This window comes from Physeter macrocephalus, chromosome 2 (genome assembly GCF_002837175.3).
Source record: "Physeter macrocephalus isolate SW-GA chromosome 2, ASM283717v5, whole genome shotgun sequence".
Classification (NCBI taxonomy): Eukaryota; Metazoa; Chordata; class Mammalia; order Artiodactyla; family Physeteridae; genus Physeter; species Physeter macrocephalus.
The window spans coordinates 63,619,242-63,635,373 of record NC_041215.1 but is presented as its reverse complement, the minus strand read 5'-3'; the positions used below and the strand labels follow the sequence as shown (position 1 = coordinate 63,635,373).

Sequence of the window (16,132 nt, the reverse complement as noted above, 5' to 3'; positions counted from 1 at the left end):
GGGGCACGAACCCATGTCCCCTGCATCGGCAGGCGGATTCTCAACCACTGCGCCACCAGGGAAGCCCTAAAACCTCTATTTTTAAGCTAGTTCCAGATATGAATGGATCTTACAGGCTTTCAATTCTGATCCATTGATCAATTTGTTTATTTCAAACTCAGCTATTGTACCTTTGTAATAAATATTGATGTATGATTGGGCAAGCTTTCCAGGTTATTCTTGGCCCTTTGATTGTCTGTATACATTTTAGAATCAGATTGTTAAGTTCTATGAATGTATGTTGGAGTTTTGATAGATAATACAGTTTTATATAGATAGATCAATTTGAGGAGACTTGACATCCATATGGTATTGAGTTTTCTTACTGACAGACTATCTCAGTAAATAATTTTTAATTATTTTCTTTGTCTTTCCATAAATTCCTATAATTTTATGCAGATAGATCCTATGCAGCTTTTATTAGATTTATTCCTTTGTAAAATGATTTTTGTTGTTATTATAGTTTCTTTATTAAAAATAATGTTTTGACTGAGATTAATGTGTAGATGTGTGAAATCAATTTTTCTGTGCTGTTATATTCAAACACCCTGCTAAACTATATAATTTCTAATAAATTACAGATTATTTTGAGTTTCTCATGAAGATAATAACTATCTGTTGAGAATGATATTTAGCTCTTTTTCTTATTTTGCCACACTGGTTAAGGCCTATAATACAATGATGGATAGAAACGAAAATAGTAGGCATCCTTGCTTTGCTTTTGACCTTAAAGGGAATTCTTTTGATTCTTTCCTGTCTCTAGGGCTATACTTTTCAGGTTAAGGAGGCTCCCTTCTACACCAAGTTTTCTGGTAGTTTTTACAGTGCTCGTGTATTAAATTGTATCAAATACTTTTTTTCTGTAAGTGTTGAGGTGGTCTTCTCATTTATTTATTTTTAAAAAATCTGTCAATTCGGTGAATAACATTTAAAGATTTTCTAATGTAAAACCACCCTTGCATTTCTATAATAAATCCAACCTGGTCATAATTTATCATCTTTTTTATATACTTGTAGATTTGATTTGATAACATTTTCTATAGCATTGTTGAGGGTAACTTCATCTTACAGGTAGAAAGGCCTGTAATTTTCTTTTCTCCGACTATCTTTTTTAGTTTTGGTATCAAATTTACTGGACTCTTAGCATGAGGTGAGGAGTCTCTTCCCCTTTTTGTCCTCTGGTAGAATTCTTGTAACACTATCTGAATCATCTGGGCTTGTGTTTCTTATTGATGTGAATACTTCTAAACTCTGTTTCAGTTGCTTTATTAGCTATAAGACTGCTCAGGCTTTCTATTTTTGTTTGTTTGTTTGAGCCAGCTTTATTGAATGATGTTTTTGTTAATAAAGTTTTAAAATTTTCAAATTTATTGCATGAAGTTGATAATAAACATTCTGTTCTCATCTTTTTTTTTTTATCACAGCTGTTCTTGTGTCCCCATTTTCATTTGTATTACTTTTTATGCCTTCTTTCTATTTTTTTTTGTCTTGGTAATTCTCTCCAGAGGATTTCCCATTTTTAAGCTCTTTTCAAAACCCAGTATTTCAATTTTGGGCAATTTTTCATCTTTTGCTCGTTGATTTTAAGGTGTTCTTTTGTCTTTCCTGATTTACAATTTCACCACAATGTGATTAGGTCTGGATTCATTTCTAAGTTTATACTGCTTGGAACTTGCAGTGTCCTTCCAGTCTAAAGACTTCTGACTTTCTTCAGTTTTGGATAATTATCAGCTTGACCTTTTTGAATACACCTTCCTCATCATTCCCTGGATTATCTTCTGAAATTTCTGTAGACATATTTCACAGTCTTTTGATTTACTTTCCATGCTTCCTAACCACTCCAGATTTTGTATCACTTTATCTTTTTTTGTTATGTTATTTTTTATTGAAGTATAGTTGATTTACAATATTGTGTTCATTTCAGGTGTACAGCAAAGTGATTGACTTATACATATATGTGTGTATACATCTACTATATCTATATTCTTTTTTTCCATTCTTTTCACTGTTATGTTATTTTTGAATTCCTTAGTAATATCTTCAGTAATGTTGTCTGTGTTCTGTATAGAATGTGTTCTTTCTCTTGAGTTTTAAAAGTTAATTTTTTATCTTCAAATAGTTCTTTTTCATGTCTATCTGTTCTTTTCTGACTTTGTTTCAAATTTCTTATTCTTAGGAACATCACATTTGTCTCTGAGAGGATTGTAAATATTCTTATTTTAAAGTCTTTGAACACTTATCTATTTTTATTTTGTTGTAGAGAGTCCATGTGCTGACTATCAGTTTTGTTGTCTTTCTTATCATTAAACTTCTGTGGAGCTCCGGAGTCTGGATTGCCCATTGCCCCTGGGCCTCTCCCTTCCACTCAGTGTGAGAGTTGGGCAGTGGCCTCTGCTCTGCACTTCAAGGCTTCTGGTCTAAAGCCAGGTCTGGCAGCTTGGATGCCATCCCTGGAGGGCCAGTGTGCTGCTCAGTTCAGGTCATGAGGCTACGTTTATGTGCTCCTGCCTCTCTGGGTACATGCTCTCCATGAGCTTTAGTCGCCCTCAACAGCTTTGCTCAGCTCCTTTTCACAACGGTGGAGCTTCAGCCAAGGTTCTTCTCTCAAGCAGGAAACTTGTCCTTGTCTCTGCCTCACATAATTGCATTTAAACTATCGCCATAGGGTCCAATTTCCTTGTGACCTCTTTCTTTGTCTCCAGGTCCAGAAGACTTTTGGATTCATTTCTGCTCCCTTTCTTTCATTTCTGTTCCTTTTCTAATCTTGAAACTATGAGATTTCCAGCTCATCTCTTGAGCCAGAAATGTCTGGGTCTGACCTATTAACCAGAGTGAGGCTGGCTTCCCCTTCACACAATGACATTTAGTTTGTGCATCCTACGTGTGCATTGTGTCCCTCAAAGACTCTTTGTGGGGCCATAACCTCTTCTTTAGAAACAATGGTGCCTTCTGAGCTGTGTTTTCAGGGATTCCCTTTCTCATGGCCTGTGATTCAAATGTTTAACATGAAAACAGCACATCTAGTGGGCTGAGGGAACTACTTTTTAATCCAGCTCTGATATTTACTGGGTTTGTAGCCCTTGGGAAATATTTTGCTACATTGAACCTTTATTTTCTAATCTGGAACTTTTTAGGACAGTTAGAAAAATTAAACAGCATATTATCCATGAAAGCACTATAAAAGTAGTAAAGTGCCATGGAAATGTTTAGCTATATGTCTCATGTAGAATGAAAACGTTGGAGATATGTTCAACTAAAATATCCAGTCTGTGATAGCTGAGTGTTGTTTCAGGAAGCCATCCTTTCATTTATTCATTTAGCCAATATTTACCGAGCATCTGCTATGTACCAGGCACTGAGCTAGGCACAGCAAGGTGACGTGATCCAGTAGGGTTAACTCTCACACGTACTTTAATTTTCTTCTAACAGTGAGATGTTAGATTTGTCCAAATACACTACCGTGATATTAATAATAGTCTGACTCTGAGGAAAATAAGGAAGCTTCAGTATAGACTAAAAACTCTTAGTCACTTTGACACATCTGCTCTTTGCATTGGTATTTTCTTGGTTTAAGTGACGACATACTTAGATGACTGGGACAAATCAACAGATTTGACATTTAAAAACCTTGACTTTCACAGAAACTGTTTGGCAAGCTCTAACTTTGTATTTCTGCATAGTAAGTGCAGAAATACAACTTCCTCTCTCCCTATAATTAGTTTTGAGCATCAGTCTATCCTTATGCTCCCCAACTAGACTCTATTCTCTTGCAAGAGATAAACCTCTTCAAGAAAGGAAAAGGGGCTTGGTATATATGCCAGATCCCTGCTAGTTCTGTACTTCCTGGTTTCCTAACTCTGACCTTCACATGACCACAGGTTTGCAAGAGCTGTAATTCAGGTAGCCCAACAGTCTCATAGCCAGGTGGACTATATTATAGTACAGAAAGAACAAGAAATTAACTGAGCCAGGTATTTTATGGCTTTGACTCATTGATTGCGCATTATATTGACAACCATAATGATTGCTGCTAAATGTTACTCTTATCAAGGCTTAGAAAATCCTGCCCAGTGATTGTTCAATCCCTGAACTGAGGAACCAGCCACTTTCCCCCTTAAACACTTAATGACATTCTTGTAATATTTTCTTTTCCTTCAGTCTTCCCCTTTCAAATGTGCTTTTTCTCCCCTCTTCCGTTTTAGCCTTCACCTGCCCCTTCCAGATTGATTTGTACAAAGGACCACTTGTTTCCAACTAGGCTGGCTGTCCTTCAGGATAAGTGTCCCCAGGCAAATCTGAGCTGTGCTTACCTGCTAGACTTGCTGTGGGGACCTGAAATGGCAAAGGAAGGGGTGGAGTAAAGAACAAAGAGGGGGACGGAGAAGGAGCCTTTTTGCCTTGTCAGATGCCTTCTGCTTGGTTGACTTTTGATTCCAGCCTGTGGGCTAGGCCAGGCCTCACGTGCAGTCATGACCATTACAGCAGCTATTTCATCCTTCCCTGGGCCACTGCTCTCATGTGCGGGGTAGCCAAGGAAGGAAGCAGTTAAGAAGTCAGGGTGCTTACAGTGTTCTAAGTTTAGCCCTCCAAAGAAGGCTTTTAGAACTGGTCAGCTTCCTCTTTGGGGTATAGAAAATAGTAGATATCCAGCAGAAAAGACTATTTTAGTGCCCCAGGCTTATAGAATGATGGTGGTATTGTTTTTTAAATTGAAGTATAGTTGATTTACAATATTGTGTTAGTTTCAGGTATACAGCAAAGTGATTCAGTTATACATCTACTTTTTTCAGATTTTTTTCCATTACATGTTATTACAAGACACTGAATGTAATTCCCTATGCTATACAATAAATCCTTGTTGTTTACTATTTTATGTATAGTGGTGTGTATCTCTTAATCCCATACTCATAATTTATCCCTCCTCCCGTTCCCACTTTGATAACCATAATTTGTTTTCTATGTCTGTGAGTCTGTTTCTGTTTTGTAAATAAGTTTATTTGTATCATTTTTCAGATTCCACATATAAGTAACATCATATGGTATTTATCTTTCCTGTCTGACGTACTTCACTTAGTATGATAATCTCTAGGTCCATCCATGTTGCCGCAAATGACATTATTTCATTCTTTTTTTATGGCTGAGTAATATTTCGTTGTATACATATAACACATCTTCTGTATCCATTCAAAATGATCATGGTATTTTTTGAACATTTACTAAGCTGTACCCACTGTTCCAACCATTTTACATTTACTAATGCATTTAATCCTCATGACAATTCCCAGGTTTAGGTTCTGTTGTTGTTCTCATATTGCTGATGGAAGAAGCCTAGAGTGTAAAGCCTTGCTGAAACAGCTAGTAAATGGACACAAACCTAAGCAATCTGTTTCTCTAATATTTTTAAATTAAAAATATATAAATATCATTGTTTCTATTATCTGTTGTTTCTATTGAAATGACATCATTGTTTCAACTTGTTGGTGATACTAGATTATTTCTTGAGAAATTAGTGTTCCCAATATTCTGCTTTTATACAGAAAAAGAATCTTTCAAATGAGTGGGAGGGATTGTTAGTGATAGAAAGAAATGAAAACAAAATTAATGACAAATCTCAACACCTGGAAGTAAATTGCTATCTTCACTGGGGTTTCTGAATAATTAGCACTTTTCTTCTTTCTCAGCAAACCTTGAAGAGAAAATGGGTGGAGTTCAGATCTCTGCAGTTACAGGAACAGCGCCTGCTTCATGGTAAATGTGATTTCCTGTTCAGAAACCACACTTACATTTCATTCTTTCAGTATTTCTGCCTCTAAATTGTTTTAAGATTATCATCATTACAAGAAAAAAATTGCCTAGCATGGATTGAGAATAGTAGCCTGTGTTTCTTTGGCATGGCTTTTGGAGTGACCACTGTATTTGGAGGAGGGGTAAGTCATCATCACACCCCCTCCTCCATACACATAACACATGCACATGAAAACATGGACACAGGTGCATGTGTGCACTCGCTCTCAAGAGGCACCTGGGGATTTTAGAAGAGTAATATGAATGATTGCCTGATTTTCCTACTACTTCAGCAGACTAGTTAAATTCCTGAGAACATCTGCTGTTCAGGGGCTGGGTAGTTCTCAGAAACTCTTGAAGCTGGGACTGGTAACATGCTTCTTGGGTGGAGCTCCTATTATTTGCTCAAATTGTGTAAGTTACAGTAATGCAGAGAAATCCTTCTTCATGGTCCTCAAATCCAAAACAGAAATATGAAGGATCATTATAACAGTAAATGCATGGCTCTTGCTGTTGTGTACATTCTGAAAAGAAGGGTTGTTTAAAATTTGTTGACTTGGCATTTGCCATGTGACTGGTATAACCTGAGGAATGAACTTGTAGATACAAATAATTCACTGAAACCACTAACTGTGTGGGTGTGAAATATAGGTTGTATCTTCTTCAGATAACACAGAGCTAACATCTCTATTTATAACCTTAGAATATCTGTTTGTTAAAAGTGATAATCTGTTTACAGAAGAAGGATACATTTAATTCTTAATTAAGCACTAATTTATGGCTTAGAGGCTAGTGTCGAAGTTCTGTTTTTTTCAAAAAATGAAACATGTATGAGTTACTTCTCTTTTCTGTGTTTCTAAATTAATATTCTTAAAAACATATAGTAGGCTTTGTTGCGGGGGGGGTCTGAAGTTTGCTAACCAGACAGAGGCATACATTTCTGGCCACTTCCTGGATTTCTGTAGACTTGAGGGTGTTTGGGATATCTTTGCCTCTACTTCTGGAGCATCCTGGAGTGGAGATGGGGTTTGGTCTAGTAAGTGTAGGCAGTTCTATGGCTTTATGGAAGTGGACTTGTATAGACACGATCCTTAGTACAGAATCAAGGAGTTTGACTTTTCATAGGTCATTGTTGTACATATTTTTTGAGAGATTGAAAGAGTTCTTTAGCTTACTTTTTCTAGACCTACAATAAATATCCAGGGCATGAGTTTCTACAAGCCAATTGCTCGCCAATCAAAAGAAATTCATCAACTTGTTGGGAGATGAAATAAAATCGGTTTTGTTAACAAAAAGGAAAGCATTATAACTAGTCACCACAGGGCTGGCCTCACTCAACCTTGCAGATCAAATGGAAAAATAAACAGTCTCTTTTTATAGTGTCAACCAAGGACAAAGGAGAGCAGAAGTAGAGATTATCAGCACAAAATAAAACAATTTCTGAGTGTGTAAGATTCTATTACTTTTCCTGAAGCAAAACCATCTTCTAATGATGTTTTTCTCATGCTGGTATTACAAATAATCTCCTTTCTTTTAGCAGCATACTAACCAACTCAAAGAGTACAGAAACAAGTGGGATATGAACAGGCTGTTGGTGTGAGATTAAAATTTGAGTTTGGAGAGCCCAGATGTAGGTTATAAAAGGTTGATGAAGAAATTCAGCTAAGCAGATAACATTCAATTTCTTCAAATGAATTATTACTTATTTTAGGACAGGGATGTTTTCTGGGTACGCTACCATTTCAAAGCATTTAAGTATTAAAGTGGTCTAAGAATCAACTGGGCATATCGAGGCTGGAAGATATCCTTTCTGTTTCAAACATCTTTGAATTCTCTAATAATCAGCCTACAGGGGTAGGTTTTATAACTGTGTTTCCCATACACTTCAAGTGATGTTATAATAATTTTACAATTATCAAAAAAAGATAGTAACTAAAAATCAGAGGAACTAAAATAGAGAAAATCCATAAGAGGCATTTCCCCAAGTATATTCTTTGGAGCCCATTTCTATGATAATTTTAATAAAAGGTGGCATGGTCACTTCAATATAAGAAATGATTCCTTTGGAAATTCATAAGTCACACTGGCATACTGTTAGATGAGTTGAACTGTTCTCATATGAAGAATCTTGTTTCAATTTATTTAATCTAGCATTACCATTTTTGTCACCATGGAACCCTTTTACCTGGAAGCTAGTTCATGAACAAATAGTTTGAAAAATCGTACTATACGGTTTATCGAATGGTCTCATGAACAGTTACTTATTCATGCAAGTGAAAGTTTAGTGAAAAGTATTATTTACCCTTACTCTTTCTTGTGCCCTTCAAAGAGAAATTTGGTGTATTTACTTGTAAGGAGTGATGCTCAGATCCATTTCACAGTAGCCTTTGTTTTCTGCTTTCTAGGTGATGCAGCTAACTGCCCAAGTTTGGAAAATATGGACATAGATGAATCAGCTTTGTTTGGACCCCTGCCTGGTTCAGCTCTCCTGGACCGGAGTCCATTATCCAGTGAGAGCAGCTGTAAGAGCTGCCTGAGCTCCATGACGATAGACAGTGAGGATGGGTACCAGACATGTGTGTCTGAAGACTCGAGCAGGGAAGCCTTCAGCCGGCAGACAAGCACAGATGATGAGTGTTTTGTCCTCAAGGATGGGGATGATTTTCTGAAGAGGTGTTCTTCGAGGAGGAACCAGAGCATTAGTTCTGCTAGTAGTGGGTCCATGTCTCCCTTGTGGGAAGGCAACTTCTCAAGCATGTTTGGGACTCTGCCCAGGAAAAGCAGAAGGGGAAGTGTCCGGAAACAGCTCTTAAAATTCATCCCTGGCCTTCATCGCGCTGTGGAAGAGGAAGAGAGTCGCTTTTAATGGGCTGTAGTGCCCTTTCATATTAGCTTATTGCATAAATATCTTCAGATTCATTTAGACCAACTCCACCCAGCTTAGTGGGAAAGTGCAGATGGATTGCAAAACTGACATCCCATTTCATGGCAATAGTGAACTTTATTTAAGTTTTTGTATCATTATGTTTGCTCCTTCAATCATTTTTTTAACCAGAACAACTCAAGTTCTAAGCAGGCAGTAGGAAAATTAAGTAATAAATTAGAAAATATAACAAGTTAACACAAGTGCCTGCTCATTTTAATGCTGCCTGTGAAGGCAAGAGTAAAATTTATTTTCTAGATTATTCATGTAAAAAGTTGAGAACTTTTTGGAGTCAAGTGTGAATAAGAAAGTGACAGAATATAATTATTTGGAATACCTTCTGTAGGTTCATTGGTAGGTTACAAAACTTTATATTTGCTTAAGCTCAGTAGCCTTTGGGGAGGCTTATTAATAGGCAATTTTGAATGTTTCTGTTCAAATCTATGAAAGATTATAAACAAAGATGATCATCAGCCCTTTTTTATATCCACAGTGACAATAAGTCAGGAAGTATAAGATTTAATATGGGGGTTTAAACTTTATGAGATCCATGGAAAGATGTTATCTAAGATAGGTGCTAAGGAAGACTATAATAAGTCCTTTTTTATTGGTAGCCTAAACAAAATGGATGAGGATGTCATTCTTACCTAATTCAACTTTTGTTCTGCCTAAACATTGACGACAAGTCTAGCTCTCTCAAGATCCTGCAGCCTTGTGATTTTTTTGAACAAATGTCTAAAATTTGAAAAATTAGTCAGGAAAAGTATTTTCCTCCTATAGATTTTTTTCCATATTACTCCTCACTTTATATTATATATTCCAAATAGTTATTTCCTCAGCACTCTTTTGTCTATTAGTTATGTTAGTATCACATTACTTCTAACCTTTCAATCATATTTTTATTCAATACCCGTTAAAGTCCATGATTTCTCTGTTCTGGTGATAAAGCTGCTCATTACCTATATTCTAGGGTAGATAATCTGGACAATGCAATAAATAGTCCTTACTGATTTTAAACTCTGTGTGTGTGTGTGTGTGTGTGTGTGTGTGTGTGTGTGTGTGTGATAGTTGACTTTGAGTGCAACTGATACACTTAAACACTTAAATAAACTGAGTAAAGAGTGAGTCATTTTGAGAAAAAGAAAGAGGTGAAGGTAAGGAAGCTTGTAGGGTAAGAAATAAATAATAAAACAAAATAGAAAAAGATTTCTAATTGAGATCTGCTTCCTATTAAGTCTCTGAATTCAGAAGTATCCAGTGGGCTCTGCTTGAGAATCATTCATGTGAAAATCAGAGCTTTCACAGGAACAATAGCAATCTTGTCTATCATTTACTGAATGCATAATAGGTTATAGATGCTTTCCATGTGATCCTGGAAATAACCCTGTAGAGAGATGTTAGGCATACAGATAAGGAAGCAGGTATTGGGAGAAGTTCCCATGGTCAGTGGCAGTGCTGATATTGGAAGCCAGTTCTTCCCAGCTCTAGCCTACCCGCTTAGTCTCTCTAGATATTGCTTACCCTTTTGCTGGTTCTGTGTAGTTATCACCACAGGACTACCTCCTGCCCCAATCCCAGGAAAATTTAAAATGTGCAATTGTAGATATTGCATGAATAAGGATATTGTAAATAGGAAAAAAAATTCCTATTTGGTAAATAGGAAAACAAACATATATTTAGGGTGACTCTTCCTTCTTGCTTCCACAAGCAAGTTTTCATATATAAGCACATTAATAACTGCATGGTTAGCAATACATTTATTTTCAACAAGGGCTTGCAAATCAATTGTGATTTGATTGATACTGCTTATTTCTCATCGTAGGCTAGAATTATCATGTTAAAGATCTGCTTATATGAATGCAGCATTATCTGTTAATCCTATTTCACCAAGTCAAGGGGAAAGAAATATCACATTTATTTGAGGAAAGATGACTTTAAAGTCTTCTACAATGTGAACAATGTTTCAAGAACTACCACAGTTCATCTGGAAAAGCAGACAATATGTCATTTGCTTTTCTGTGGTTTTAAGTGTTAACTATAGTGTAATACTTTCTTACAGTAAACATCAAACCCAAAATGGTACAGGGAAGAAGCACATGGCATGTTTTGCTGTAGTTTGTGATGAGCAGAATTAGAGTCAAGAATTAGATATGTTCAGGAAAAAAAGTTAAGCACTTTTTAACCAAAGTACAGGAAGCAAGGGTATGTCATGTTTTGTGTGTTCACAAGTTGTATGAAAACTCTTGTTTAGTGGAAATGTGGGTAAATTTCTCATAGCACAGCTTTTCAGACTGAATCTGACCTCGGTGGGGCTTTAGAAGATTTCATTTCTCTAATTTTCTGGTGCACAATGACCACAGTGACTCACTTTGCTGTAATTTACTGGGAAAAGAAAAATGAAAAGTTTTTTTTAACCCCAAAGTTGTCAAATATGTAATGTTGGTGAACTTATTAATTGATAATTTGTTATGAAAATGCATTTTTCTAGTATGGCATTGATTGATAAGCCAAATTTGAATCAAGCCTATTGGGAATTACTCTGTCATGTGACTAAAAGGAACACCACCATGTCAAACAGGTTGGAACCATAGTTTTTGAAATGAACATTTATTTATTACATTCTACTTTTCAATTCTTTTATATCTTAGTTGCATGATACAAACAGTATTAAAAATACCAGTTTGAACTGAAAATCAAACTTGGACACAGTGTGACTAATCATAAAGTATAAATATTTATGGATGTATACAATCTAAGCACAGTAAATGATACATAACAACTATACTATCCTTCAGATCACAAAATTATTGGTGCTTTATATCCATTTCCTTACAGAACTTTGGGCAATAAAATAAAAATTTGATACCTTTTTGAAATAAAAAATGCTATTCTTCAGTGTCAGAACTTTCTGCTCTCTCTCTCTCTCCCTTTACTTACTTACTTTAAATAAAATGGTTGTTTTAAAAGAAGATTAAAAAAAATCTGGGTGACCTCTTAACACCTACCTCTTTGTGGTTCTTAAGAGGCATTACCTACTTAATTGAAGCTTTGCACTTGTATTAGCTTTCTGTTGTTGTTTGACAAATGACTGCAAACATAGAGGCTTAAAACATATTTATTATCTCAAAGTGTGGGTCAGGAGTATGGGCAAAGCTTACCTGGGTCTCCTCAGTGTCTCACAAAGCAGCAATCGTGGTGTCACCCAGGACTGAGTTCTCATCTGCAGGCTTTATTGGGGAAGGATTTCCTACCACAATCCCTCAAGTTGTTGTCAGAAGCATTCCTTGTGGCCATAGGTTTCATTGCAGCTTGCTTATTAAAACCCAGCAATAGAGAGAAAGAGATACTGCAAGCAAGACAGAGTCCTAAATAATGCAACGTAACCTGACTGACATCTCAGCACCTTTGCCATATAATAGAACATCATCACAGGAGTGACATCCTATTAATTGTGGCATATTGTTTGTCAGACACAATTCACAGGAACCACCCACACTCACAAAGCAGGGCTTACACAAAGGCGTGAACATCAGGTGGTGGGTATCAGGGGCTACCTTAGTATCTATTCACAGCACTATTCAAGGAGTTCACAGATTGATAACTTCAGATACTGAGTCTTCTCTAAACTTCTTTGAGCAAAAAGAAATTGTGAATGTCACCATTTTTAATTTTTATAGAGAGAAATGTTAAGATTAACGACTTTTGAAATTAAAGAAACTGGCCAAGATTGTATAACTAGCCAATAAGCTGAATAGGAAACTGTATCCAGGTCTATTATTGACCGCCCAACTTTGTCCCCCAAGCGCATGAAATGATAGAAGATTTTAAAAGAATATTAAAGGGTGAACCAGTTACTTGCTTCCAAATTCTGCTCAGGGAATCTGAATGTATTTAAGTGAATTCAGTGATTGACATGCTGGATTTTATCACTTCTATGTGGGTGCATCTTTGTGAGCAGAAGACAGGAATTCCACAGAAAAACAAAACAAAACTTTCATAATCAAAACTACAAAGCACAAAAGGAAATGATCAACCATGAGCAAATGTCAGGTGATTCCACAAACAGCAGAAGTATTAGAACTTGAGAAAATAAAACAGTTTGAAAGAATATAAAAAATATATATCTTAGGAATAAAGGATAAGTCTCACAACTTGATAAAGAATATCTACAAAAAACCTACAGCTAATATCATAATGTGAGAAACTGGATGCCTTTTCTCTAAGATCAGTTACAAACTAAGGATGTCCTCTCACCACTTCTATTTACCACTGTACTGAAAGTCCTACTAAGTTCACTAAGACAAGGAAAGGAAATAAAAAGTATACAAATTAGGAAGGAAGACATGAAACTGACTTTGTTTTCAGATGGTATGGTTGTCAATGTGGAAAGTCCCCTCAAATCAACAACAACAAACATTCTGGAACTAATAAGTGAGTAAAGCAAGGTCACAAGACACAAATAACTATACAAAAGTCAACTGATTTCCTATATACCAGAAATGAACAACTGGGATTTGAAATTCAACAATCAATACTGTTTATAATAGTACCAAAAAAAAAAAAAAAGAAACACTTAGGTATAAACCTGACAAAATATGTACAGAATTTATATCTGGAAAACTCTAAAACTCTGATGAAAGAAATCCAAGAAAATCTAAATAGATATTCTGTATTCATGGATTGGAAGACTCAGTAGTGTTAAGATATTAATTCTTCCTAACTTCATCTATAGATTCATTGAAATTCCAATCAACGTTTTGCAATCATTGAGAAACTAATTCTAAAATTTATATGGAAAAGTAAAAGACCTAGAATAGCCAATGTAATACTGAAGAAGAAGTATAAGAAGGAGGAGGAGGAGAAGAAGTAAGGTGGAGGAATCACAATACCCAATTTCTAGATTTCCTATAAACCTACAATAATTAAGACAGCATGGTTTTGGCAAAAGAATAGACATATAGATCAATGAAACAGATTTGAGCGCACAGAAATAGACCTGCACAAATATAGTCACTGATCTTTGACAAAGAAGTAAATGCAGTTAAATGGAGAAAGGACAGTATTTTCAAAAATGGTTCTTGAACAATTGGACATCCATATGCAAGACTTTACACATTTCATGAAATTAACTCAAAATGAATCATAGACCTAGATGTAGAACATAAAAGTATAAAAGTTCTGGACAATAACAAAGAAAAACATCTAGATATCCTCGGGTTTCATGATAAATTTTTTAGATACACCAAAAGGATGATTTGTGAAAGAAAAAGTTGATACATTGAACTTTATTAAAATTAAAAACTTCTGCTTTGGGAAAGATAATGTTAAGAGAATCAAAAGAAAGACCATAGACTGGGAGAAAATATTTGCAAAACACATATTTGAAAAAGAACTTGCATCCAAAATATAAAAAGAACTTTTAAAATTCAAAAATAAGAATACAAACAACCCAATTAAAGCATGTTCAAAAGATGTGAACACATCTCCGAAGATAATATGTAGGTGGCAAATAAGTGCATTAAAAGAGTTCAATATCATTTGTCACTTGGAGTTTACAAATTAAATCTCAAGTAGTAACGAGATACTACTAGATGGCTATTAGGATGACTAAGATCCAGATAACTAACAATACAAATTGCTGGCAAGGATGTGGAGTAACAGGAATGCTCCTGCATTGGTGATGGGAATGCAAACTAGTACAGCCCTTTGGAAGACAGTTTGGCAGTTTTTTACAAAGCTAAACATAGTCTTACCATATGATCTAGTAATTGCACCTCTAAGTACAGGCATACTTTGTTTAATTGTGCTTTATTTTATTATGCTTCACAGATATTGCATTTTAATTTTTTTTACAAATTGAAGCATCTTTTTTTTTTTTTTTTTTTACAAATTGAAGGCAACCCCACATTAAGCAAGCAATATCAGCACCATTTTTCCAACTGCATTTGTCGGGTCTCTGTGTCATATTTTGATAATTCTTGCAATATTTCAAACTTTTTCATTATTATTATATTTGTTATGGTGATCTGTGATCAGTGATCTTTGATGTTCCTATTGTAGTTGTTTTGAGACACCACAAACTGTGCCCGTATAAGACGGCAAACTTAATTGATAAATGTTATGTGTGTTCTGACTGCTCTGCCAACCAAGTGTTCCCCCATCTCTCGCCTTCTCTGAGACACAACAATATTGAAATTAGGCCAGTTAATAACTCTACAATGGCCTCTAAGTGTTCAAGCAAAAAGAACAGTCACACATCTTTCACTTTAAATCAAAAGCTAGAAATGATAAATCTTAGTGAGTAGGACATGCTGAAAGTTGAGATAGGTCAAAAGTTAGGTCTCTGTGCCAAATAGTTAGCCAAGTTGTGAATGCAAACGAAAAAATCTTGAGGGAAATTAAAAGTGCTATTGCAGGGAACACACGGATAAGAAAGTGAAACGGCCTTATTGCTGATATGGAGAAAGTTTGAGGGGTCTGGATAGAAGATCAAACAGCCACAGCATTCCCTTAAGCCAAAGCCTAATCCAGAGAAAAGCCCTAACTCTCTTCAATTCTATAGAGGCTGACTGAGGTGAGAAAGTTATAGAAGAAAAGTCTGAAGCTAACAGAAGTTGGTTCATGAGGTTTAAGGAAAGAAGCCATCACTGTAACATCAAAGTGCAAGGTGAAGTAGCAAGTGCTGATGTAGAAGCTGCAGCGAGTTATTCAGAAAATCTAGCTAAGATGATTAATGAAGGTGATTACACTAACCAACAGATTTTCCATGTAGATGAACAGTCTTTTATTGGAAGAAGATGCCATCTAGGACTTTCATAGCTAGAGAGGAGAAGTCAATGCCTGGCTTCAAATCTTCAAAGGACAAGCTGACTCTCTTGTTAGGGATTAATGCAACTACTGACTTTAAGTTGAAGTCAAAGCTCATTCACCATTCTGAAAATCCTAGAGCCCTTCAGAATTATGTTAAACTACTCTGCCTGTTCTCTATCAATGGAACAACAAAGCTTGCATGACAGCACATCTGTTTACAACATGGTTTACTTAATATTTTAAACTCACTGTTAAGACCTACTGCCCAGAAAAAAAGATTCCTTTCAAAATATTACTGCTTGTTGACAATGTGCCTCATCACCTAAGAGCCCTGATGGAGATGTACAATGAGATTCATGCTGTTTTCATGCCTGCTAACACAACATCATGGATCAAGGAGTAATTTTGACTTCTAAGTCTTATCATTTAAGAAATTCATTTTGTAAGGCTGTAGCTGCCATAAATAGTGATTCCTCTAATGGACCTGGGCAAAGTAAACTCAGGAAAAGAGCCATCATTCTAGACGCCAATAAGAACATTTGTGATTCATGGGAAGAGGCCAAAATATGAACATTA

The 16,132-nt window shown here is 35.8% G+C and overlaps 1 protein-coding gene across 1 annotated transcript in view; it reads left to right on the top strand.

Moving 5' to 3' along the window:
* CYTIP (cytohesin 1 interacting protein) overlaps positions 1-9,686 on the top strand; it is a 28,270-nt gene extending 18,584 nt beyond the window's left edge. The window contains exons 7-8 of the mRNA XM_007103996.2: positions 5,721-5,787; positions 8,229-9,686. Coding sequence (XP_007104058.2) covers positions 5,721-5,787; positions 8,229-8,689 — 528 coding nt within the window. The 3' untranslated portion in view covers positions 8,690-9,686. The remainder of the gene's footprint in view (positions 1-5,720; positions 5,788-8,228) is intronic.
* The last annotated feature ends 6,446 nt before the right edge of the window (positions 9,687-16,132 follow it).